The 25,204-nt window shown below is 40.0% G+C and overlaps 1 protein-coding gene across 1 annotated transcript in view; it reads right to left on the reverse strand.

Annotated features, from left to right (window-relative positions):
• Window positions 1–8,742, reverse strand: part of CRYBG1 (crystallin beta-gamma domain containing 1) — a 232,260-nt gene extending 223,518 nt beyond the window's left edge. Inside the window, exon 1 of the mRNA XM_027551299.1 lies at window positions 8,530–8,742. Coding sequence (XP_027407100.1) covers window positions 8,530–8,702 — 173 coding nt within the window. The 5' untranslated portion in view covers window positions 8,703–8,742. The remainder of the gene's footprint in view (window positions 1–8,529) is intronic.
• Between the last annotated feature and the right edge of the window lie 16,462 nt (window positions 8,743–25,204).

Genomic DNA, 25,204 nt, shown 5'->3' on the forward strand with positions numbered 1-25,204 from the left:
CACGACTGAGCGACTTAACTTTTACTCACTTTCACTTTCTGTGCCTCATTCTTTCTCAAAATAGGAATAATAGTACCTGCCTCTCCAGGATGTTATGAATTAACTGTGGTGAGTTAATATTTGTAAAGTGCTTGGAACAGTGTCTGACACAATGTATGTTAAATAAGCTGCATCTTTCAATAAAATCTTGATGGAAAACAGTGTTTTCATAGACATGATCTAAAGTTATTATAAATCGAATGCTCCCTGTATTTTCTTGCTTTATTCATAGCACATATTATTTTGCCTCTTGAACCCAATTTTAAGATAAAGAACTATCCAACTAGAAAATCCAAAGGACTATCAGGAATTTATGCTATTGCTTATTAACTGATTTGGAAAAATTAAAATATGTATTAAGCATGGTATCTTTATGCAACTGTTGGCTAAATCTCTTATTTGAACTATTATCTTCAGATTGTCATAACCCTGGCTTCTAAAAGATGACACTCAGTCAGGGGGGCTGACTTGAAATGGTGTAGAACATTAAGAAATACAGTCAGCAGCCAACTTCTTCACCACAGAATATTTTGCCAAGCTTACCAGTAACTTATTTTTACTCATTTCACTTCCATACATGGGAAGGTTAAAAAACAAAAGGCACTTGTTAATTCTGTGTTTCATTTTTCTGTGTCAGTGACAGGTTCAACCTGTCTTTGTCTTGTCTATAACTTGTAGATGAGAGAAACTGGGGATACCACAAATGGATTTAGGATTATCTGCCCCACTTGTGTGTCTCAGGGTCTCCTGGTACTTTGTCAAAATGATCCCTTGTTGTTAAGGGTGTCTGTCATTGCTTCACTCCCACTGCATAGGCCAATCCAGAAAGCACACGGTTCTGTAAAGACAGCACTAAGTAAGTGCTCATTCTCCAGAATGAAGGCATCTTATGAAGCTGAACCTGTAGAGGTATTCTGATGAGGCATTTGGGTTGGCCCAATGCACCTGTGCTTTAAGGAAGCAATAAATGAACTAATGAGACTTGTAAACAATTGACTGGCCTTTCTTGCCAACATCCACACAGGTGTCAGCTATTGATATATACTTTATCTTTAAAACTCACTTTGGGACAAGATACTGAATTCACATTTCAACCCTCTCTTGGGTAAAAGTCCAGAATTCATTTTGTATAGTGAATATATGAAAAGACATCAGTTGGATATGCAAGGCAATTTGGGATGAAAATAAAGATAGGTTGTTTTAAGGAAGAACACTTTGCTTATAGAACACATGCAACGCTAGATTCTTCTTAAAAGAGGCTCCAGAATCATCCTGACAGAGATTGTGTAGACACCAAGTTAGCTATGCACCCTAAATAACAATTCTCATGGGATCTGTAAATCTGTCTAAAAATGTCAAGAACCATTCATTTTCAGTCTGTAATTTTAGAGTATCAATATCATGTTTACCTATAATTTCAGTGAAGGTTTTCAAATCAATGTCATAATTGAAGCCAGTCTTTTTTAAAATTTTTTATGAAGCCCAATCTTTATTCCTAGGTGCCAGAATATGACAGAAGAGCTGAGATAATCTCAAATTCTAGATATTTTAAATATTTAACATTTAAATAGAAAATTATTTATGCATAATCCTGAGTACACAATTCTCTTTTGTTTTAAATGTCACTATGAAAATAAGTTTCTGTGATTGTCCTTTTGGTCCAGTATTGGATATAGTTTAAGATGATCAAAATTTAAGAAGATTTAGAGCCTTTGATGATCTCTATACGAGAGAATAAAAATTCTCATTAATTATTCAGTATGAGTAAAACTTAATGAGAGAAAAAAATTTCTGCTGCTTGAAGATAATCCTTCTCCTGACCTCAATACATTGGACTAAATCTTCTGTTTCTACACTTAATGCATGATATGCTACTTTATTCATTCATACACCCCTCCTCCACTAGACTACAAGTTTCTTAGGAGCCGATATCATCTCTAATTCATTGCTCTTTTTCCCAATGCCTGATACAGAGTAAGAGCTCAGTAAGTGTTTGTTGGACTTAAACTTCTCTTTAAATTCTGATTGATAATCATTTCAATAAGATACAGAAAGGAATGTTTTACCAAAGAGTAGTTAGCATTAATCCTAGAAAAATGATTCTGTAGTCAGATTGCATTGCTTTTCATGAACAGGTTCTCTAAATCTTCTTACAATAGGTAAAACATGAAAAGAAGATTAAACAATTATTTGATAAATTTTTTCAAGGTAAACAGAAATGCATACAGTTCAAGATTCAAATAATCTCACCAGACAGGGTGATGGACAGGGAGGCCTGGCGTGCTGCAATTCATGGGGTCGCAAAGAGTCGGACACAACTGAACTGAACTGAAAGAAAAAGGAAATAAACCCAAGCACAGAAGTACTAACGGTCTCCAAAAGTGTTCATGTCACTTGGATGTGGACTAAGAAGATTAAGGCTAAAAGTGTAGAAAAAGAGTGGCTAAAGCAATAAAGTGGCAAAGAATTATCCTATACTAAACTGACTCCAAAACTGCTTCAGGAGAAATACCACCAACCTCAAATATAAACTTTACCTTTGACTTCGTAATTCAGATATATTAAGACTGTTAAGTCTTGAATGCACAAAGGCCACCCTTTTACAACTACAAAGGTATTTCCAGACACCCAAAGGTACTTCAGGTCTTGATATACCTGGTTATAAACTCCTCCTGGACTTCTGAAGTTGTTTAACTCCACTTACAAGGTCAAGTGGACTTATGAACGCTACCACCATCACTACGCAGACAGCAATTACAACACCACTGCCATGATCGCTCCCGCTCTACCTTTCATCTGTCCAGCACCTGCTTTGCCCTGGGCCCTGGCCCAGGTGTTTTATATAGATAGCATTTAACCCTCAGAAAGCCCCAGAAGGGATGTTGTTGTCTCCATTTTACAGGTGAGAAAGCTGAGGCTTAAAGACTGAGGCGTACAAAACTTATCCTAACAGCAGAGGCAAATTTGAAGCTGAGTCTTTCCAATACCACAACCTAGGGCTTTGTCACTGCAACTTGCCCTCAGAGGTATTTCTAAGCCTCTGTTATCTTCCAGGCACCGTGCTACTAATTTTAAATATATATTTAGAAGTCTCCAAAACAATGCTAAGAGGTAGGTAGCAGCTCATGAAATTGAAGCTAGAGCAGGAAAGAAACTCCTCCAGGAGCTCACAGCTAGTAAGTAACAGGGCTAAAAATTAAATACCTGCTTTATCAATGGTGAAAGAATATAAACCGAAAATTTCAAAGACTTGCCTTTGGCATAAACTAAATAAGGGAAGTAACCCGGTATCTATTAACCAGTTTAGATGCACTATTAGATAAAACAAACCTAGGCTTATCTCGGAGAAGGTGAGGGCACCCCACTCCAGTTCTCTTGCCTGGAAAATCCCATGGACAGAGGAGCCTGGTAGGCTGCAATCCATGGGGTCGCGAAGAGTTGGACACGACTGAGCGACTTCACTTTCACTTTTCACTTTCATGCACTGGAGAAGGAAATGGCAACCCACTCCAGTGTTCTTGCCTGGAGAATCCCAGGGATGGGGGAGCCTGGTGGGCTGCCGTCTATGGGGTCGCACAGAGTTGGACACGACTGAAGCGACTTAGCAGCAGCAGCAGGCTTATCTAGCTATGTCCTTTTTGTTAGAAAATAATTAAACCTGTTTAGAGTTCTAAACACTAAACCAGTCACAAAAGATGGAAAAATGGAATCAATCAAGTCATGAAGATGAACACTCTACAATTTCAGAATGTTTCCAATGACGGTTCTTTTTCTCATGAAATAAAACAACAGTTTATCCTCAAAACCCTCTAGTTATTTATAGAGTCTAAGGAGTGAGTTGTTTTCCTGTTATAGAAGGAAAATGTCCATGCAAAGACAGAAAAACTAGGCGACGTTTGGCAGTCTCAAAACTTGAACCTATGCATCCTGAAACGAGGATGCTCTGCTCTCTGATGCTGGCTGCATTTTTCCTCCAAATGAAATCAAGTCTGCTGATTTTCAAAGGATTACGGCCATCACCTGAGTCTGGCTTCCTGCAGAGAGCATTAATGCTTGCTTCTAGGTTTGAGTTCAGATGGAGAGTGATCATTTTTAATTCACTCAATTGACCTTTAGCTCAGAACCCATTTCTAATTAAAATAACTGATTAGGGAAATTAAAAATGAAGCACTATTTTCATCATATAGCAGAAAATAAATCATAAAATAACTACTCAAAAGTATAGGCAAGATATTAATAAGAAAAAGGAGAAATAGCTCCCATTTACTGAGCACTCACAATGTGCCAGTCACTGTTCTGAGTGCTTGACAGCCACTAACTTATTTTTATAACAACTCTTATTATGCCCCTTTTATGGATGAGAAGACTGAAGCACAAAAAGGATAATAACTTGCCCAGGATGACACAGCTAAGTGTCACAGTAAGTAGAACAGGAATTTAAACCCAGATATAGAATTCCCCTGGTTTGATTCCTGTGTCAGGAAGATCTCCTGGAAAAGGGATAAGCTATTCATTCCAGTATTCATGGGCTTCCCTGGTGGCTTGGACAGTAAAGAATCTGCCTGCAATGTGGGAGATGTGGGTTCGATTCCTGGGTTGGGAAGATTCCCTGGAGAAGGGAAAGACTACCCACTCCAGTATTCTGGCCTGGAGAATTCCATGGATAGAGGAGACTGGCTGTCTACAAAGTGGCTGTAGGGGGCTACAAAGGGTCTACATGGGTCTGCAAAGAGTCAGACATGACTGAGCGGCTAAGCACAACACAGAGAATTCACACTCTGAATAAAATGCTTACAAATGAAGTATAATTCAAAACCTGATAAATGATGGTGCCACTGAAGGCTGCTAAGGAAAATCTAGCCAAAACTCGTCATGCCCTCTTCACACACACCAGTGTGGTCCCTCAGATGGCAAGAGAATGGACAAGACAGCAGATGAAGCTGACTCAGGACGGCGACGGCTCTGTTTCTATGGAAAATAACATATTAATATGCTTACCAAAACCAAGCTTTAAAAAAAAACAAAACTCTTCGGGTGCATTTTAGGGAAAGAGACAGCCATGTTCAAATTATTTTATGTAAAGGAAGCAAGCAATGGTCACTGAGTTTTAGAACATCTGCACTAAAGGTTGCAAATATTTGCAGAATACAGACATCAGTAAACTTTAAACCATCATTGGACTGTTAAGTTCTTTTTTAAATTAAATTTATTTATTTTAATTAGAGGCTAATTACTTTACAATATTGTATTGGTTTTGCCATACATCAATATGAATCTACCACGGCAGGATACAGGAAGCTTGGGGCTGGTGCACTGGGATGACCCAGTGGGAACATGTGGACTGCTAAGTTCTTAAGAGGGGAAGCATTTTTTCCCCTCCAACCCTATTTTTTCCCGTTCTTTCCATTAGAGCTTAACATTTATAATGATAATTGTGATGGTGGTGGTGATGGTTTTACATTTACTGAGTTTCTACTTTGCATCCAGAGGTATGATAAAAGTTTTACATTTAATGACATAAACTAGCATACGATATTCACTACAGTCCTACAGAATTAGTATTACTATGTTCTCCATTTTCCATCTGAAGAAATGGAGACTCAGAAAGGTGAAGTAACTTGTCCAAGGTCATATATACAGGACATAAATTCATTTTCATTTGCTCTAAAAGCCCACAAAATTAATGGTGAATGCCCAGCAGATAAGTGTGGCCACCTGACTGTCCCATCCTTATATAGAAACAAAGGTCCCAGTGAGTGCTGCACATTCCAGCTGAGGCCCACACCTCCAAATCCTGGACAGAAATGAACAAACAGGGAAGATTGCTCAAGAGAGTGAGACTGACCAAAGATGGGCCAGAAATCTAAGTGTGCTTTAGCTGCTCTCTTTACTAGTAACCGGTACACCTTCTCAGGAGTAAACAAAATATGTATAAAGATGATATAACTAGAAAAACATCCCAGAGACAGACCAGTAAGTTTAGTTCTCAGGACATTTGTTAGTACAAAGTTCATCATAATTCTAAAGGAAAGAATAGAGTGCTTTAAGACCGAACTAAAATACAAGAAGCTCAAGGAGAGAAATAAAAACTCCTAAGTTTTAGTCTAAAATGCATTTGGATTTGAATAAGTTGTTTATTTAACAACACTTTGCCGACAAAGATCCATATAGTCAAAGCTATGGTTTTTCCAGTAGTCATGTACGGATGTGAGAGTTGGACCATAAAGAAGGCTGAGCACCAAAGAATTTATGCTTTTGAATTGTGGTGTTGGAGAACACTCTTGAGAGTCCCTTGGACAGCAAGGAGAGCAAACCAATCAATCCTAAAGGAAATCAACCCTGAATATTCATTGGAAGGACTGATGCTGAAGCTGAAGCTCCAATACTTTGGCCAGCTGATGCAAAGGGAAAGATGCCAGAAAAAATAGAAGGCAGGAGGAGAGGGGGAACAACAGAAGATGAGATGGTTGGATGGCATCACCAACTCAATGGACATGAGTGTGAGCAAACTCAGGGAGATAGTGAAGAATAGGGAAACCCGGTGTCCTGCACTCCATGGGGTTGCAAAGAGTCAGACACGACTTAGCAACTGAACAACAAAATTGTTTATAGCTGTGTATCATGTCATTTGATAGGTAGAATGTGATGGGACCAGGTCAGAAGACCATTGCTATGGAAGTGTTTAAATTATTTGCTGATGTAATAGGAAAAATACTTTTACGTTGGATACATCATTATTAAGTAACATTTGGTTAGAAATTAGTTCATAGTTAAGCACATTAAGTCTTTAGGTGGATAAAAAATATGTCCTATTACAAGCAATTACTACTGTGAATGATAAATATGAGAAAAAATAAAATGCTTTCTGTGAGCACTCCACTCCCTATGTTCTCACACATACTCAGACTTCCCTGAACCACTTGTTCAGGAAGTTCTTCTCAGGAAGTACCACGTTCTTCCAAGTATTGAGGATGCTCATAATGCAACCTCTGCCTGGAACGCATTGCTCCTTCCCTTTTCTGACTAAACTGCCTCAGTCATCCTCCTCCAGGAAGATCCCTTCCTCCATAGATCCCTTCCTCTATTCTAACATCTATTGCAGCACTTATCCCACTGTTTACTTTTTGGTGTTCTCAAGACACAAAGAATTCTTTGATGACAGAGGCCACTCTCATTGTTTTTGATACCCCAGCACTTAGTTAATATTTGCCAAATGATTGAAATTACATTGCAAAGACTCTGGTACAATATTATTCTCACTGTTCACAAAAGTGTGTGTTAAACACACATAAAGGTGTGTATTTAAAAGCAAATACAGAAGGGGACTTCCCTGGTGGTTCAGTGGCTAAGACTCCATGCTCCTAATGCATAGGGCTGAGATTCGATCCCTGGTCAGGGAACTAGATCCCACATTTAGAGTCCACATGCCCTAAATAAAAGATACTGCATGCTGCAGTGAAGACCCAGCACAGCCAAAGAACTAAATAAATGTTTTGTTTAAAAAAAAAAAAAAAACACATATAGAAGGATGTACTGGAAATTGCCAACTGTTCTTCAATATTTTCACACACCTGAACCTCTTCAATATACCATTATGTCAAATTGATTATTGCTCAACGAACGCACCAATTCAGATAGTATAACTGAATACTTACACATGAAAGATAAAATCGTCACACTGCTGCTGCTAAGTCGCTTCAGTCGTGTCCAACTCTGTGCGACCCCACAGACGGCAGCCCACCAGGCTCCCCCGTCCCTGGGATTCTCCAGGCAAGAACACTGGAGTGGGTTGCCATTTCCTTCTCCAGTCGTCACAAAACCACGGCAAAACATTTAAAAGCTATGGCAGTTACACTTGGAATAACTAGGTGCTGCTTTTTTCTACCACTGATTCCAATGGGGACAAGTCATGCACCCTTTGGTCTCAAGTTCTCCACCCATTAAATTGGGATAACCATCCCTGCCACTTCCTCCTCCACTCGGATCCTGTGAGGACAGTGGAGCTATAAGAACACCAAGAGTGGACATCTTCACAATTAGGGCACCATGGTCAGAAGTCTGAAGGAATCCCCAGGTGGAGTTCCGATCTCGTTATGGTAATAACCCTTCGCAACCCACCTACAAGTTGATAGTATAGCTCAGTATAGTATAGCTCTCGTCAGCAAGTTGATAGTATAGCTTCTGGTGTTGCCTTTGCTACACTTATTTTGTAGTCAAAGTAAAGTCTACATGGGTGGGCACAAGTTCTTCTCACTGGTGCTTGGTCTGAACCAGAAGCAGCGAGGAACCCGTTCATTCACGGCGACCACCACAGTCCCCTCCTTGGACCCCGTTACGTTCCTGCCGCGCGAAGCCGACCCTGGGCCTTTCCCCTCCTCGGAGAGGGGTCGATCGAGGCCGAGGGTAGAGAGGACTCGAGGGTCAGGGTAGCCGGAATGGAAAAGGTCGGGGGAAGTGAGCGGGGATAGGCTCGCTCGCCGAGGGGCTTACCTGGCCTCTCTGAGGGGCTCCAGGGGCGGGTGTGGAATGAACACCCCACAGTCAGACCGCGGAGGCTGCTGCTTCTTCTTGGAGCGCCAGATATGGAAAGAGGTGTGCTTTTTGGGGGGCCTGGACGGACTGGACTCCCCGTGGTCACCCTGAGGTGGCAGCGACAGTGGCATCTTCTCGTCTGCCTCCTCCTCCTCCGGCTGCTCGGACGCTGCCCTCTCGGTCGCCCGGTTCTTGTATTAATAAAAGAACTCACCTGGGCGCCCGCTGGCCCGCCTATCCCCGCGCGCCGGCCGACCCCGCCCCCTCGTCGCGGGTCTGCAGCAGAGCGCCTCCCCCATGGCGCAGGAGGCCCGCGGCGGGAGCCCAGGTGAGGCGCTCGCCCGGAGCTGCAGGTATGGAGGACACGCCCCCTCGTCCCGGACCTCGGGGAGTGCGGAGGCCGCGGGATGGCGACACCTACTGGAAATCTTGGGAACCGCCCGCGTCTCCTGTCGGCATCCTCTGTTCTGTTGTGGGAGCCAGAGCTGGGTCGGGTTTTGACATCTTCTCCGGTGCATGTGCCATAGGTCGTCTACGGAGTTGTTGGTCACTCTTGGCTTGGCCAAGGCTAGCACGAAGAATGGCTTAGCCACGAACCCCGCCTGAAGAAGGATGGGAGAGGCGCATCCCATGGCCGGGCTGCCAGGCAATTAGGACTATTCTACTCTGACCTTCAGGTGTCTTGGGCAATGTCATGTGCTGGGCAGCTTCTGTTCCTGTTTGTAATCACAAGTGTCAACGGCTGTCCTCTCCCTTCAAGTGTTTGCATAATTAATCTGTACTTGCATCTCATAAAACACAAAAGGATAGAACACAGAAGGTAATGAGCCATATTCCCCAGTTTCCTGGGGCTTCAAAGATCCCTCATTTTGAACTAAAAGCCAGTCCCACAGGCCTCTCCGACACCTGTTTTACTGTTAATGACTTCCATTTTTAACCTCACAATTGTGGTTAAATAGCAAAGGGAACTAATATTTAAGCAAAATATGTCCACGAACATTTCATTTGAGGCATCATTGTTAGACTATAAAGATTTCAAGAACCAAATACTATTTTAAAACTCAGTACAGTATAAGTTCCTCTTACACAGTAATACTTTCTTCTTTCTTTTCTCTTTGAGTAAGCGAAAGTCACTCAGTCATGTCCGACTCTTTGCGACCCCATGGACTATAGAGTCCATGGGATTCTCCAGGCCAGAATACTGGAGTAGGTAGCCTTTCCCTTCTCCAGGGGATCTTCCCAACCCAGGGATTGAACCCAGGTCTCCCACATTGCAGGCAGATTCTTTACCAACTGAGCCACAAGTTGAAGATCCAGCTAATTCATTCATTCATTTACTCAATCATTCAAGGAACATTAATTTTTATTGAATTATTTTTAAGTTTACATTTTTATTGATGTAATCCTACACATAAGGGCTCCTGTGGTGGCTCAGAGGTAGAGAATCTGCCTGCAATGCAGAAGACACAGGTTTGATTTCTGGGCTGGTAAGATCCCCTGGAGAAGGAAGTGGCAAACCATTCCAGTATTCTTGCTTGGGAAATGCCATGACAGAGGAGCCTGGCAGTCTACAGTCCACGGGGTCACAAAAAGTCGGACATAACTTAGCAACTAAAAAACAACAACAAAAATTCTACATATAGTTAAAAAAAAAAGCACAAACCATTAAGTATATATAACTAAATTTTTTACATATTTATGTAGTTGGGGTATAAAGTGTTTACACTTATGATATAAATATACCACAGTTCATTTGTCTATTCCACTGTGGATGGATATTTAGGTGTTTCCAGTTTGGGGCTATTATGAATAAAGCTGGTATGAACCTATTTCTATATAAGCATTCATTTCTTTTGGGTATGTACCCAAGAGTTCACCCACTGGGTTATACAGTGGACAGCTGTTCAGCTTCAACTGCTTTGCCAGAATATTTTCCAAAATGGTTGTATCAATTTATTCTCCTTTCAGCAATGTTTAAAGCTTCCAGTTTTTCTATATTGTCATCAACACTTGATATTATTAAGTTTTTTTCATTGTAGCCATTTGGATGGAGGGGTAGTGTTATCTCATTGCAGTTTTAATTTATATTTCCGCAAGAAACATTTACTGGATTCACTGAGTACCAATTATGTGCTGGGCCTTGGCTTGCATGCAGGGAGAGGAAGGGTGGCTGACAGACACATAGATGGTATACATCAAAGGGTAAGAGAATTAGTAGAAGTATGTGCCAGGCATTAAAGGAGTTTGGAAACATTACTAACCCAGCTTGCAAGTTTGGGAGGGAGGAAGAGAAGCAGTCAGTAAAGGTTTATTATAAAAGTAGCCCTTGAGTTGAATCTTAAAAGGCAAAGGGATCAGTCAGTAAAAGGAAAGAGGGAAAGAGGGCACAGCGAGCCAAAAGGGAAAAGGGGAGAGGAAAAAAGAGGACATCTTGTGCAATTTGCTCATATATTTACAAGCTCAGTAATTCATTCTTTCATTTGTGACTCTTCCAAGCAGAATTCCTCTTGCTACCTGTTCTTTGTATCACCAGGGAATCTGGAACATATTTCAGTTCTGTTCATAGCGTGTGTGTGTGTTAGTTGCTCAGTCGTGTCCCACTCTTTGCAACCCCATGGATCGGGGCCCACCAAGCTCCTGTGTCCATTGGATTTTCCAGACAAGAATACTGAAGTGGGTAGCCATTCCCTTCTCCAGGGGATCTTCCCAACCTAGGTATCGAACCCATGTCTCCCACCTTACAGGCAGACTCTTTACTATCTGAGCCACTAGGGAAGCTTCTGTTCATAGTACACAGGCATTATTTGTTTACATATGTGTCTCCTATTAGCCCGAGAGCAACTTAAGAACATTGCTCATTTACTTTTACATTTTCAAAATATAAATATCTATTTATTGAAACAATTAATGACATGAATTGGTATATCAACCTAATTAGACACCTAGAATGTTTCAGGCACAGATCTTGTAGACTGTATACTTTGCAAGAGCAAAGGTCATGTGGGTCTTGTTTACTATGATATCCCCAATGACTAGCACAGTGCATGGCACGGAGTTGGAACCCAACATATATTTATTATTGAAATTAGAACCACACATGGAAGTCTAAGATATAGTACTCACAATTCATCTAGTCAGAGAAATGGACACTTAAATACAACTTGATAAAATACAACTTGTACAGTAAAACTTCATGTGTTCTAATCAAAGTGTTTCACTGTTTTCTAGTCATTGCAAAAACAGATCCACTTAGGCTTGTTTGCTGCTGCTGCTGCTAAGTCACTTCAGTCATGTCCGACTCTGTGCGACCCCATAGACAGCAGCCCACCAGGCTCCCCTGTCCCTGGGATTCTCCAGGCAAGAATACTGGAGTGGGTTGCCATTTCCTTCTCCAATGCATGAAAGTGAGAAGTAAAAGTGAAGTCACTCAGTCGTGTCCGACCCTCAGCAACCCCATGGACTGCAGCCTTCCAGGCTCTTCCATCCATGGGATTTTCCAGGCAAGAGTACTGGAGTGGGGTGCCATGCCTTCTCCTAGGCTTGTTTAAGCAATAAATTAAACTTATCATGGCATGTTAGACAGCTCATAGAATATCCCACAAGCCAGAGAGCCAGACTCAGAAGTCCGAACATGCTCAGCCACACCTGATAGCTGGTCTCACAAACACCACACTTTATCACCTCTCAGCAGTAGGGGCTACACACAGGCAGCTCTGCTACTGCCATGCCAAGAATCAAAGGCTTGTTCTGATCACTCTTGACTGAAGCCCAGCCCTCGATTCACCCTCTTACACACTAATGCTAACTTCTTTAAAAAAAAAAAAAAAAAAGTCCCATGCAGGTACATCTGATCAGAGAGCTCAGATCATTTAATGCCTGCCTAGCTGCAAGGGAAATTTGAGTTTTCTGGCTGGGAAAGATTGAGGGCAGGAGAACAGGGTAACAGAGGATGAGATGGTTGGATGGCATCATCAACTCAATTGACATGAGTTTGTGCAAACTCTGGGAGATAGTGAAGGACAGGGAAGCCTAGCTGCAGTCCATGCGGTCACAGAGTCAGACATAACTGCGCGACTAAACAACAACAACTTCAGAGACATGAAATTCATGTGGCTAAAAAATTGCCAAAGATAACACAGGTACTCAGAAGAATCTAGGCAGCCAAAAGCATGAAAGATGGTCACTGCCAAAGGAAAGGGCAAAAGGCTATGGGAACACAGAAAAAAGTGACTAATTCTAGACGGCTCAGGGGAGTCATCAGCAGGGAGGTGACAGGTTGATGAGCTGTGCTGATGAATAAGAATTTACCAGAAGGAGAAAAGAAGGCTGGCAATCCAGAAAGAGTAAACAACATGGGCCAAGGCCCAGTGTTGTGAAAGGGCATGTGTTGGTGGGAAACAGTCAGAAGTTCAGTAAGGTTGGATAAAAGGGGATGGGGTGGGGCAGGATGGCAGGCGATGATGTTATTAACATCAGGTGGGGCCAGATTGCTAAGCACTTGGTAAGCCATGCTTTTAAGGAATGGGGACTTGGCTTTGTAGGTGATAGGGAGCCAGCTTACATTTTTAAGTAGAGGAGTGACATGAGCAAACTTGGGCCTCATGAAGTGTTCCCTGAATGGAATAGAGTAGGGAGAAGCTAGAAAGGGGCAACTATTTAAGGAAGACCAGTTAAGAAGACACAGCAAGAGGTCAGAGGAGAGGTGATGGGAGCTCCCACCAAGGCAATGGGGTGGACACAGACAGGAGGGGATGAATACAAAATCATGTAGGAGATGGAATCACCAGGAATGGTAGTGAATGAAAAAGAGGTAATCAAGTATGACAATGAGGTTAGATTTCCAGCTTAGGTAAATGGATGAAGGTGAAACCATTAACTAAAAACAGGAAACAGGAGAAAGATCAGGGCATGAAAATAAGTTTGGTTTTGAACATATTGAGGCTAAAGTGATTTGAGGCTGTAGAGACACAGATGTCTAAGAATTCATTGAAAAATATAGTCTTTTGGACTCTGTGGGAGAGGGAGAGGGTGGGATGATTTGGGACAATGGCATTGAAATATGTATAATATCATATATGAAACGAATCGCCAGTCCAGGTTCGATGCATGATACTGGATGCTTGGGGCTGGTGCACTGGGATGACCCAGAGGGATGGTATGCGGAGGGAGGAGGGAGGAGGGTTCAGGATGGAGAACACATGTATACCTGTGGCAGATTCATTTTGATATATGGCAAAACCAATACAATATTGTAAAGTTAAATAAAATAAAATTTAAAAATATTTAAAAAAAGAAAAAAGAAAAATATGGTTCTGGAGGCCACAGGTCAGGACTGGATACATAGATTTGGACATCATCAGTGAACAGGTGGGAGCTTGAATAGGTGAGAGCTGATATCATGAAATCAGATGACATTGCCTTGGGCAACTGTGTAAAATAAGGATAAATGAGGATCAAGGACTAACCCTGAGTAACACTGACATTTATGTGCTTTTCAGGTAAGGAGAAGCCCACACACAACTGAGGCCAGAGAGAGCAGTTAAAGAGATAGGAGAGGCAGGAACAGAGATGCAGACAGAGAACAGGCTCATGGACACAGTGGGAGAAGGAGGAGGGAATAAATTGAGAGAGTAGCATTGAAACATATACATTACCATATGTAAACTAGATAGCCAGTGGGAAGCTGCTGTATATTACAGGGAGCTCAGCTCAGTGCTCTGTGATACCCTAGAGGGGTGGGATGGGGGGGGTGGTCTGGAAGGGAAGTTCAAGAGGGAGGGGACATATGTATACTTATGGCTGATTCATGCTGTTGTATGGCAGAAACCAACACAACATCCTTCAATTAAATACATAGAAAGAAGAGGTAGGAGGTTGTCTAAGGGCAGAGTGTATCTATCCCTCTGGCAAGCTCATGTGATGTCTATCTTCAAGAATTAACAGATAGATAGCGGTTGGGTCCTCTCTCTATATATTATAATGCCCTTTGTACTCCTGTCTATCCAGCAATCTCAGGTCCATTTAACATCTCCCCTCACTTTCCCATAGAGAATGAGGCCAAAAGGCCAACTCCCTCTAACTTACACTGACTTTTTTCTTTCTTTCTTTAGCCTTCTGTGATATTTTCTATCTCAATTTAAGTTGACATTGTAGTTAATTGTAAAAAAAAAAATGCCCATAATTCTCCTCTCTTCCCATAAAGTAGTAGAATCCATTACTCACTCCTTCTATCTAGATTAGTCATCGACTTATTTTGGCAAATGAAACATTAGCACATGTGATGCAAGCAATATTTGACACGAGCTTGCACTTTCATAGGTCCCAAGATCCCCTGCAGCAGAGCACGGTAACCCACTCCAGTGTTATTGTCTGGAGAATCCCATGGACAAAGGAGCCTGGATGGCTACGGTCCATAGGGTCAAAAAGAGTTGGACATGACTGAAGCATTAGCATGCATGCATGCACTTCAAGGCTTAGTTCCTTGCTTCTCTTGGAATCGTGCTGCTTATGAACGTACCTAAACTAGCCTGCAGGATGATGAGAGATGTATGGCTAAGTCAAACCCATCACCCCCAACCATCAGAAAAATGAGTTAGATTGTCTGGGACCAGCCACCCCTAGTCAAGCCACGACCTGATCCCCGACATACAAAAGAGCCCATTGGAGATCAGCTAAGGCCGTCCCAGACCACAACTGCCCAGCAGATTCATGAGCCAAATAAACAGTATAGTTTTAAGCCGCTAGGTTATTGTCTTAAAATATTTGTTAAAAAAAAAAATAGTGACCTGGCACAAGGTCAATAAACAGCCAACTCAGCTGTGAACACCTTTTGTTTCTTAACCTCAGAGACACACAATGAATGTAGGCAATGGAAAAATCTGAAGGACCACATAAAGATTCCGTTATGTCCAAACTACTTAATAAGAAAATGCATCTATTTTTATGAGGCAATATATTCTGAATTTTAAACAACTGGCTTTAAAAAATGCAACTAATTTTGTAGTTTGGAGATTTCAAAAATATGACTTGATCTTCATACTTCAACAGACCAAACTTCAGAACTCTCTCATCTGGATCAGTTTTCTGTTGACTCTTGTTGCATAAAAAACCATCCCCAAATTTAGTAGTTAAATTGGACACTAATTTCAATTATTTTTAATATAGTAGAACACAAAATGTTTATTATATTTAGGCCACTTTAAGGATTTCCTGTTCCTTCTAATACAGTAAAACACTTTGCAGCTGACTTAGGCTAAAGATGCATCATGTCAGAACTCTAAATAAAACTATAATGCAGGTAATTATTTTATCTGTGAAATTCAATGGCAAGCTACTTGACGATAGGAACCATCTGGGTCTGACGTGTCAGGCAGCAATGAACTCCCAAAGTTTATCCTAGGATATTTCTAGATTCAAGTGGCTAAAGGAGTCCTTAGTTATGAAGTAAAGTTAAAACGCACAACTACTGAAATATCTAGTTCCATATCAATGAACTGAACATTTACTTACTTTTAATCTCATGCAATAAAGTGTATGCCTCTAATTTGACATAAATTTATCTTGTAATTCATTTAGCCTCTTCTTAGTATTTCTGAAAGGGCCAGTTTATTTTCCTCTTGTTACAGCTCTATGGCCATTGTGTAACAAAATGGGAAATACACTGGTGGACAAACTGAATACAACAAAGTAGTAATGGCAGGTGGTGTATTTAAATTGTGAGATTTAGAGTCAGACAGACCTTGGTTGGAGTCCAAGCTCTGCCACTTATACTAATTATGCAACTCTGAATAAATTACTCAACTACTCTTAGCCTCAGTTTTTCTTCTCTTAAAAAAAGGTGTCGGGGGGGAATCAGTTCAGTTCAGTCACTCAGTTGTGTCCGACTCTTTGCGACCCCATGAATTGCAGCACACCAGGCCTCCCTGTCCATCACCAACTCCCGGAGTTCATTCAAACTCATGTCCATCGAGTCGGTGATGCCATCCAGCCACCTCATCCTCTGTCGTCCCCTTCTCCTCCTGCCCCCAATCCCTCTCAGCATCAGAGTCTTTTCCAATGAGTCAACTCTTCACATGAGGTGGCCAAAGTACTGGAGTTTCAGCTTTAGCATCATTCCTTCCAAAGAACACCCAGGGCTGATCTCCTTTAGAATGGACTGTTTGGATCTCCTTGCAGTCCAAGGGACTCTCAAGAGTCTTCTCCAACACCACAGTTCAAAAGCATCAATTCTTCGGCGCTCAGGTTTCTTCACGGTCCAACTCTAACATCCATACATGACCACTGGAAAAACCATAGCCTTGATTAGACGGAACTTTGTTAGCAAAGTAATGTCTCTGCTTCCAAATATGCTATCTAGGTTGGTCATAACTTTCCTTCCAAGGAGTAAGCATCTTTTAATTTCATGGCTGCAATCACCATCTGCAGTGATTTTGAAGCCCCCAAAAATAAAGTCTCTCACTATTTCCATTGTTTCCCTATCTGTTTGCCATGAAGTGACGGGACCGGATGCCACGATCTTAGTTTTCTGAATGCTGAGCTTTAAGCCAACTTTTTCACTCTCCTCTTTCACTTTCATCAAGAGGCTTTTTAGTTCCTCTTCACTTTCTGCCATAAGGGTGGTATCATCTGCATATCTGAGATTATTGATATTTCTCCCGGCAATCTTGATACCAGCTTGTGCTTCTTCCAGCCCAGCGTTTCTCATGATGTACTCTGCATATAAGTTAAATAAGCAGGGTGATGATATACAGCCTTGACGTACTCCTTTTCCTATTTGGAACCAGTCTGTTGTTCCATATCCAGTTCTAACTGTTGCTTCCTGACCTGCATATAGGTTTCTCAACAGGCAGGTCAGGTGGTCTGGTATTCCCATCTCTTTCAGAATTTTCCACAGTGTATTGTAATCCATACAGTCAAAGGCTTTGGCATAGTCAATAAAGCAGAAATAGATGTTTTTTCTGGAACTCTCTTGCTTTTTCGGATGATCCAGCGGATGTTAGCAATTTGATCTCTGCTTCCTCTGCCTTTTCCACTAAAGTAATTAGGAGGATTAAATAATGTGTGTAATAGGGGACATAAGAGGATTTTGGGGGTGATGGAAATATTCATATTCTGTATCATGATTGTAATGGTAATTAGTGACATGACTATGGCATTTGTCAAAACTCATGGAACTGTACACCAAAAGGTATGAATTTCTGAATGTCAAGTATACCTCAGTAAGCCTTACTTTTAAAATATATAATAAAAATTTTAAATGCATATAAAGTAATTAGCACAGTGTTTGACACTTAGTAAGTGCATAATAAATTATAGTTTTATGGGGCTATATCAGAATTATGAAACATTTATTCTTCTATTGTCACAGCAATGATTCTCCCCATAGTTACTAAAATCCTACATCTTGGTGTACTGAATTGAAGATCAAATTCAGTATTCCTTGTGTACCTCTTCTGCTCTTTAAATGTTATTAAATATCAAAGGAATGTACCAAAGAACAGTTGCTGCCCAGGTGGTTCAGTGGTAAAGAATCTGCCTGTCAAGCAGGAGACTCGGGCTCACTCCCTGGGTAAGGAAGATCCCCTGGAAAAGGCTCCTTTGTCCATGGGGTTGCAAGAGAGGTGGACATGACTTAGCAACTAAACAACAGCAAAGGAACAGTCAAAGAATACTTCCAGCTACAGTGCTGAAAATTCTCACTTTACAAAGATCTATTAAACTCCCATTGAGGGCGGACTCTATGGGATGCAGAGGGATATAAAGATGATACATATGTTCCTCCATCTTAACCACTTAATATATATTCATTCATTCCAAAATTGTCTTTTGAATGTCGATTATGGGCCAAACATTTGCACTTGGAAATATATTTGGAACTGGGGGAGATAATTACTATCCTTATGAATCAGTCTCGTGGGAGAAGTGGACTTTCACCCAAGAATTACCCCAATACATATTAGAAGTTTCAAAATAGATACAAATGTTCAGCTGGCTTGGAAATCTCACAGAAAAGACAGCTGACCTGAAATTCAGTAGAGATGAGAACAAACCAAGAGTTTGTTTTCTGTGTGTGTGTGGTGCAGTAATATGGCAGATAAGAAGGTGAAGGATAGAATCCTAGTAGTAGAGAAATTCTTTCTAGAAGGGATTCTCAATTTTGGATTTAAAACATGTGGTCTATGCACACATAGGGGACAGACTTACAGACACGGGGGATGGGGGAAGGAGAGGGTGGGATGAATGGAGAGAGCAGCATGGAAACATATATGCTACCATATGTAAAACAGACAGCCAGTGGGAATTTGCTGTATGACTCAGGGAACTCAAACTCGAGTTCTGTGACAAACTAGAGGGGTGGGATGGGGAGGGAGATAGGAGGGGACTTCAGAAGGGAGGAGACGTATGTATACCTGTGGCTGATTCATGTTCATGTATGGCAGAAGCCAGCACAATATTGTAAAGCAATTATCCTTCAATTAAAAATAAATATTTTTTTTAAAAAACATGTGATCTATGGACAATTGGGGATGTTTGAATATGGATTTATGTTAGATAATGACATCATATCAATGTTGAGTTTTTGAGTGTCGTAATTATACTGTGGTTATGTAGATTATTCTTTTGCTTAGGAGACATGTTGAAGTATTTAAAGGTAAAAGTGTCTTGACAGCACAATATTTTCAAATAATTCAACAAAAATAATGTTGAATAAAGATGATAGGTAAACAGATATAAAAGTGGCAAATTTTTACAATTTGATGAATCAGAGTGAAGAATATATGGTTGTTTATTGTACTATCCTCTCTCTCCTTCCATTTCCCATCTCTCTTCCTTTATGCTATTGTCATATATTTTACTTTAAAATATGTCATAAACCTCTCAGTCCATTTCTATTATTTTTCTTTAAATAATCAATTATCTTTAAAAATTTTTATTCTAGGGTAAGATTTAGGAGTTCATCACTGCCTTACATGTCAGACTCAGACAGTTCCTGTCCTTAGGTAGCTTACCATCAAATTTCACAGACGAAACAATTACCTGAATTATGGTTTTATTTGGTTAGTTTAAAACACAATCACAGAAAACTAACCAAACTGATCACATGGATCACAACCTTGTTTAATCCAATGAAACTATGAGCCATGCCATGTATGGCCACCCAAGACGAAGGGATTGTGGTGGAGAGTTCTGACAAAATGTGGTCCACTGGAGAAGGCAATGGGAAACCACTTCAGCATTCTTGCCTTGACCTCATGAACAGTACAAAAAGGCAAAAAGATATGACACTGAAAGATAAAGTCCCCAGTTTGGTAGGTGCCCGATATACTACTGGAGAAGAGTGGAGAAATAGCTCCATAAAGAATGAAGAGGCTGAGCCAAAGAGGAAACAACACCCAGTTGTGGAAGTGTCTAGTAGTGAGAGAAAAGTCCGATGCTATAAATAACAATATTGCATAGGAACTTGGAATATTAGGATCAAGAATCAAGGTAAATTGGAAGTGGTCAAACAGGAGATGGAAAGAGTGAACATTGACATTTTAGGAATCAGTGAACTAAAATGGACAGGAATGAGCAAATTTAATTCACATGACCATTATATCTACTACTGTGGACAAGAATCCCTTAAAAGAAATGGAGTAGCTCTCACAGTCAAAAAAAGAGTCCAAAATGCAGTACTTTGGTCCAATCTCAAAAATAATAGAATGATCTCTACTCGTTTCCAAGGCAAACCATTCAATATCACAGTAATCCAAGTCTATGACCCAAGCACTAATGCCATAGAAGCTGAAGTTGAACAGTTCTATGAAGACCTTCAAGATCTTATAGGACTAACACCAAAAAAAAAAAAGATGTCCTTTTCATCACAGGGGACTGGAATGCAAAGTAGGAAGTCAAGAGATACCTAGAGTAACGGGCAAGTTTGGCCTTGAAGTACAAAATGAAGCGGGTCAAAAGCCAACAGAGTTTTGCCAAGAGAACACACTGGTCATAGCAAACACCCTCTTCCAACAGCACAAGAGACATCACCAGTGGGTCAATACTGAAATCATATTGATTATATTCTTTTCAATCGAAGATGGAGAATCTATAGAGTCAGCCAAAACAAGATCAGGAGCTGACTGTGGCTCAGATCATGAATTCGAATTCCTTATTGCCAAATTCAGACTTAAATTGAAGAAAGTAGGGAAAACCATAGGCCATTCAGATATGACCTAAATCAAATCCGTTATGATTATACAATGGAAATGACAAATAGATTCAATGGATTAGAGCTGATAGACAGTGCCTGAAGGACTATGGACAGAGGTTCATAACACTGTACAGAAGGAGGTGATCAAAACCATCCCCCCAAAAAAGAAATGCAAAAGGTAAAATGGTTGTCTGAGGAGGCCTTACAAATAGCTGAGAAAAGAAGAGAAGCAAAAGGCAAAGGAGAAAAGGAAAGATATACCCATTGAATGCAGAGTTCCAAAGAACAGCAAGGAGAAATAAGAAAGTCTTCATTAATGAACAATGTAAAGAAATAGAGGAAAACAATAGAATGGGAAAGACTAGAGATCTCTTCAAGAAAATTAGAGATACCAAGGGAATATTTCAAGCAAAGATGGGCACAATAAAGGACAGAAACAGTATGGGCCTAACAGAAGCAGAAAATATTAAGAAGAGGTGACAAGAATACACAGAAGTATACAAAAAAGATCTTAATGACCCAGATAACCATGATGGTGTGATCACTGTCCTAGAGCCAGACATTTTAGAGTGCAAAGTCAAGAGGGCCTTAGGTAGCATCACTATGAACAAAGCTAGTGGAGGTGATGCAATTCCAGCTGAGCTATTTAAAATTCTAAAAGATGATGCTGTGAAAGTGCTGCACTCAATATGACAGCAAATTTGGAAAACTCAACAATGGCCACAGGACTGGAAAAGGTCAGTTTTCATTCCAATTGCTAAGAAAGGCAATGCCAAAGAATGTTCAAACTACTGCACAATTGCCCTCATTTCACATGCTAGCGAAGTAATGCTCAAAATTCTCCAAGCTAGGCTTCAACAGTACATGGACTAAGAACTTCCAGATGTTCAAGCTGGATTTAGAAAAGGCAAAGGAACCAGAGATCAAATTGCCAACATCTTTTGGATCGTAGAGAAAGCAAGAGAATTCCAGAAGAACATCTACTTCTGCTTCATTGACTATGCTAAAGCCTTCGAAGAGATGGGAATACCAGACCACATTACCTGCCTCCTGAGAAATCTGTGTGAAGGTCAAGAAGCAACAGTTAGAACTGGACATGAAACAACAGACTGGTTCCAAATTGGGAAAGGAGAATAACAAGACTGAATACTGTCACCCTAGTTATTTAACTTATATGCAGAGTACATCATGTGAAATCTCAGGTTGGAGGAAGCACAAGCTGGAATCAAGATTGCTGGGAGAAATAGCAATAATCTCAAATATGCAGATGACACCACCCTTATGGCAGAAAGTTAAGAGGAACTAAAGAGCCTCCTGATGAAAGTGAAAGAAAAGAGTGAAAAAGCCGGATTAAAACTCAACTTCAAAAAACAAAGATCATGGCATCCAGTCCCATCACTTCATGGCAAATAGATGGGGAAAAAATGGAAACAGTGAAAGAATGTTTTCTTGGGCTCCAACCATTCAACCATCTCATCCTCTGTTGTGCAGATCACTGCAGATTGTGACTGCAGCCATGAAATTAAAAGATGCTTGCTCTTTGGACAAAAAGCAATGACAAACCTAGACAGTGTATTAAAAAGCAAAGACATTACTTTGCTAACAAAGGTCTGTATAGTCAAAGTTATGGTTTTTCCAGTAGTCACGTATGGATGTGAGAGTTGGACCATAAAGAAGGCTGAGTGCCGAAGAATTGATGCTTTTGAACTGTGGCACTGGAGAAGATTCTTGAGAGTGCCTTGGACTGCAAGGAGATCAAAGCAGTCAATCCTAAAGGAAATCAATCCTGAATATTCTTGGAAGGACGGATGCTGAAGTTAAAGCTCCAATCCTTTGGCCACCTGATGTGAAGAACTGACTCATTGGAAAAGACCCTGATACTGAGAAAGATTGAAGGCAGGAAGAGAAGGGGACGACAGAGGATGAGATGGTTGGATGGCATCACTGACTGAATGGATGTGAGTTTGAGCAAGCTCTGGGAGATGGTGATGGACAGGGAACCCTGGCGTTCTGCAGTCCATGAGGTCGCAAAGAGTCAGACATGACTGAGTGACTAAAGAACAATGGTTTTATTTAGAATTCTGACATAACAGTAGCTGTAGCTAGACCCTGGCTCTGCTCTAGTCTCCCTGATTTCCAAAAACTTCTCTACCAATTGTTGTAGAACTGAAGAAGCAACGGAAGCCAGAGAGTCAGCCTTACAGAGATACCACTGCATAAAGTCAGCCTCAATCTGTGGGAAGTAAATAATTAGTTATCAATGAAAACCTAGCTAGTTTTTGAAATATATAAGCTAACAATCCTTACTTAAAACACGTATTTTATCAAGAAAATTTTTAACACTAAGAGTGAGCAGACATTTCCATGCACAATCTGAAACCAATGTTGCTTTGAGTTAAATATATATCTATATTAACAGATATCTTTGTATCTAGATGTTTTCTTATAGTCACAAAATTTAGTTGTCCTCTTGTCCATGTTCAATTAAACCTCTGTCATGGCTGGTGATGCTAGTATTACAAACATGATTGCCATTAACCAGTTTTGAGTCCTAGGAGATATACAGTAAAAAATTTCCCCTTTATTGGTATATTATTAGCAGTAACGCTTGAGCAAAGTTAAGAATGCCTCAAGAGAGTGGTTCATAGGTTAATTATAGACAATCCTCACTACATAGTTTAAGCCTGTGTATACAGTTTTAAGATTTCTCGATACGTGGCACAAAAAGACATACAGATCAATGGAACAGAATAGAGTCCAGAGATAAACCCACACACCTATGGACAGTTAATCAGTTCAAGAAAGGAGGCAACAATATACAATGGAGAAAAAACAATCTCTTCAGCAAGTGGTGATGGGAAAGTTGAACAGCCACATGAAGTTAGAACACACCCTCCCATCATACACAAAAATAAACTCAAAATGACTCAAACACTTAAATATAAGACAAGACAGAATAAAACTCCTGAAACAGAACATAAGAAAACATTCTCTGACATAAATCATTCAAGTGTTTTCTTAGGTCAGAAAATATACATGCATGCCTATGTTCACAGCAGCACTATTTATAATGGCCAAGACGTGGAAATAACCCGAACGCCCATCAACAAATGAATGGAAAAGAAGATATGATATACATATCCAATAGACTATTACTCAGCCATTTAAAAGAATGAAATAAAGCCATTTGCAGCAACATGGATGGACCTAGGGGTTATGATATAAGAAAAGTCAGTCAGAAAGAGAAAGACAAATACCATATGACATCACTCATAAGTGAAATCTAAAATACAATACAAATGAACCTATCTATGAAGCAGAAACAGACTCAAAGGCATAGAGAACAGATTTGTGTTCGTCAAGGGAAAAGTAGGGTAAGGGAAGGATAGATTAGGAGTTTGGGATTAGCAGATGCAAGCTATTATATATATGATGGATAAATAAGAAAGTCCTACTATATAGCACAGATAACTATATTAATTCTGTGATAAATAACAATTGAAAAGAATATATATATGTATAACTGAGTCATTTTGCTGTACATCAGAAATTAACACAACATTGTAAATCAACTATACTTCAATAACATTTTTTGAAAAGATTTCTCAATATGGAGATTTAGTTTATTACAATGATCCTATGTCATGTTTATTTCAGTACTTTTAATGGCTACACATTTATTCTTCAAGGACTTTTTTAAAACATACAACCACGAGTTATCCAAAGGCAAATATAACAAAATAAAGTAAATGATCCAAATATGTATTTTTTCCAGTAGAAGGGGTGATAGAAATTAGCTATAATTATAAAGTAATGTGAATTGTTTTTCTTCTATGTTTCTTTAACTGGTTTTAAAGACAAATGTTAAAGAGTTTTATTGATGCTTCCAGTAATTACATTATTGTTCAACAAATGTGTAGCCTTCTGGAGTTTCAACTTTGAGGAACAACATAATTTACATTTCATTATGTTTTTTTTTAGAACTCACCTAACTTTACAATTGTACCTTTTAGCTAATGGCTTTAATTCAAGTAATTCATTTTAGCTATAAAAAGCATTTAGTGGTAACTGGAAGTTAACAATGGAATTTTTTTAACAGCTCAGAAATATATTTTATTTATCTTTATTGAAGTGTAGTTGATTTACAATATCATGTAAGTTTCAGGTATATAGTACAGTGATTCATATTTTTTGCATATTATATTCCATTATAGATTATTATAAAATATTGAGAATAATTCCCTCTGCTATATGTTTAGTACATTTTATATGTTAATCCCATGCTCCTAATTTGTCCCTCCTCCCCACTTTTGATACAATAAATTTGTTTCCTATGTCTGTGAATCTGTTTTGTTTACAGATTCTTTATTATTATTATTTTTTAGATTCCACTTATAAGTGACATCACAGAGTATCTTTCTCTGACATTTCACTAACCACAAT

The sequence above is a fragment of the Bos indicus x Bos taurus genome, chromosome 9 (genome assembly GCF_003369695.1).
Source record: "Bos indicus x Bos taurus breed Angus x Brahman F1 hybrid chromosome 9, Bos_hybrid_MaternalHap_v2.0, whole genome shotgun sequence".
Taxonomy (NCBI): Eukaryota; Metazoa; Chordata; class Mammalia; order Artiodactyla; family Bovidae; genus Bos; species Bos indicus x Bos taurus.